The sequence below is a fragment of the Malurus melanocephalus genome, unplaced genomic scaffold, assembly GCF_030028575.1.
Source record: "Malurus melanocephalus ecotype Western Australia unplaced genomic scaffold, MMel_1.1 scaffold_575, whole genome shotgun sequence".
In the NCBI taxonomy this organism is placed as follows: domain Eukaryota; kingdom Metazoa; phylum Chordata; class Aves; order Passeriformes; family Maluridae; genus Malurus; species Malurus melanocephalus.
Window position 1 is genome coordinate 400,151 of NW_026623807.1, and position 2,062 is coordinate 402,212.

Here is a 2,062-nt window from a genome sequence, read left to right on the forward strand (position 1 = left end):
ATGCCGATGCCTTCTCCCCACCACGGCCGGAGCACCAGGGCTGGTGGGACGCGCTGCTGGAGCGGCTGCTGGCCGGTCTGGGCCGCTGGGACAGTGAACATTTCCTGTTCATCGCCGAGCACGGATACCTGTTCGAGCACAACTGCGCCTTCCTGCCGCTGTTCCCGCTGAGCCTGCGGGTCCTGGCGGGGCTGTGGCCGTCCCAAGTGCAGCCCCGTGTCCGTTTGCTGCTGGCGGCCGYGCTGCTCAACGCGCTGCTCTCGGCGCTGGCGGCCGCCGCGCTCTTCCAGCTGGGCCGGGCTGTGCTCCGGCGCCAAAGCCAGGCTTWCCTGGCGGCCCTGCTCTTCTCTCTCAGCCCTGCCAGCGTGTTCATGGCAGCTGCCTACTCGGAGAGCATGTTTGCCGTGCTGGCCTTCAGCGCCATGTGGCAGCTGGAGAAGGGGCACGGCTGGCTCAGTGGGCTGCTCTTTTCCCTGGCTTCAGGGGCCCGTGCCAACGGGATGGTTAATGCTGGCTTCTTCCTCTACTCCTGCATCAAACGCTCTGCTCTCCGGCTGCAGGTGCGACCAGCACCCGCGGGGAAGCTCCCTCCGCTGTGGAAGCAGCTCCTTGGCCTGGCAGCTTCAGCAGCCCTGAAGTGTGCTGGGGTTTTTCTGCCCTTTGCTTTGTTTCAGTACTAYGCCTATGTAAAATTCTGCGGTCCTGGCACCGGCCAGGGTGGCACCATCCCTGAGCCACTGCTGCAGCTGGCTCGGGACAAGGGCTATCGTGTGGCAGGCATGGATGGGACTAAACCCCCTTGGTGCTCCCAGCGCATCCCTCTGGTCTATTCCTATATCCAAGACACTTACTGGAACGTGGGCTTTCTCAGGTACTTTGAGCTCAGACAGATCCCAAATTTCTTGCTTGCTTTGCCTGTCACTCTCCTGGGCTCGTGGGCTGCCTGGACCTATGTGAGCACAAACCCCCGGCACTGCCTGACTCTTGGTTTGGAGAGGAGCAAGAATGAAAAGCCAAGAGATGGATTTTGTGGCCCTGCTGTCTTTGTGTACGTGGTCCATGCCACAACCCTGCTGGTGTTTGGGTTCTTCTGCATGCACGTGCAGGTAGGACACGGGAGGGATCCCTGTGGGRCTGGGGCAGTGACASTCACWGYARTTTGGGTSATTTCTCCTCTGCCTSTTGTCTCCAGGTGCTGACCCGGTTCCTCGGCTCCTCCTCTCCCATCCTSTACTGGTTCCCTGCTCACCTGCTTCAGGAACACGAACCTTTACTTGGGACTGCAGGGACTGATAATCCACCCTCTGGGAAGCCTCTCCTTGGTGAATCTCCCAGGTCCTGTGGGAAAGGGACTCCAGACAACCCCGTACTGAGGCTGCTGCTGAACTGGCGATTAATTACCCCCCTCAGCAAGAGCATCCTGGCGTTCTTCCTGTCCTACTGGCTGCTGGGGCTGATCCTGCACTGCAACTTCTTCCCATGGACGTAGCGGGCTCTGCTGGCAYAGGCTGGCAGTGGGACAGGAGCTCTGGTCAGAACTGAAATTCTCCTWCTCTAAAAGTGGCTGTGATGACGCTGTTGTTGCAGTTACCATGTCCCAAATGCGATGTTCTCCGTGGTGTGAAGCTGCAGCCTCCCGCCSCGCTCTGCTGTCATTGCTGACAGCCACAATTCCCATCAGCTTCCTGGTTTGGGGAATGCGCCTCGATTCCTGCATCTCCCCGGGGCGATGATGGCGAGCAGTGATCGATGGCAGGATCCATGCGATGGATTTGGGGATCCCCTGCCATGTGCTGTGGGCGCAGGAGGGCAGGGAGGGTTCAGCTGCTCTGCTCTGCTCAGGCTGTTCTGGTTCCTTCTCCTCGGAGTTGGGGCTGTTCGGGGCACAGAGCGGGTGGCGGTGCCGGGGCTGTTCGGGGCACAGAGCGGGTGCGGTGCCGGGGCTGTTCGGGGCACAGAGCGGGTGGCGGTGCCGGGGCTGTTCGGGGCACAGAGCGGGTGGCGGTGCCGGGGCTGTTCGGGGCACAGAGCGGGTGCGGTGCCGGGGCTGTTCGGGGCACAG

General features: G+C 61.6%; 1 protein-coding gene across 1 annotated transcript in view; it reads left to right on the forward strand.

Moving 5' to 3' along the window:
* PIGV (phosphatidylinositol glycan anchor biosynthesis class V) overlaps window positions 1-2,056 on the forward strand; it is a 4,966-nt gene extending 2,910 nt beyond the window's left edge. Inside the window, exons 2-3 of the mRNA XM_057382574.1 lie at window positions 1-1,106; window positions 1,193-2,056. The exon at window positions 1-1,106 is cut by the window's left edge and continues 16 nt beyond it. Of these exons, the coding sequence (XP_057238557.1) occupies window positions 1-1,106; window positions 1,193-1,489 (1,403 nt within the window). The 3' untranslated portion in view covers window positions 1,490-2,056. The remainder of the gene's footprint in view (window positions 1,107-1,192) is intronic.
* Window positions 2,057-2,062: the final 6 nt, after the last annotated feature.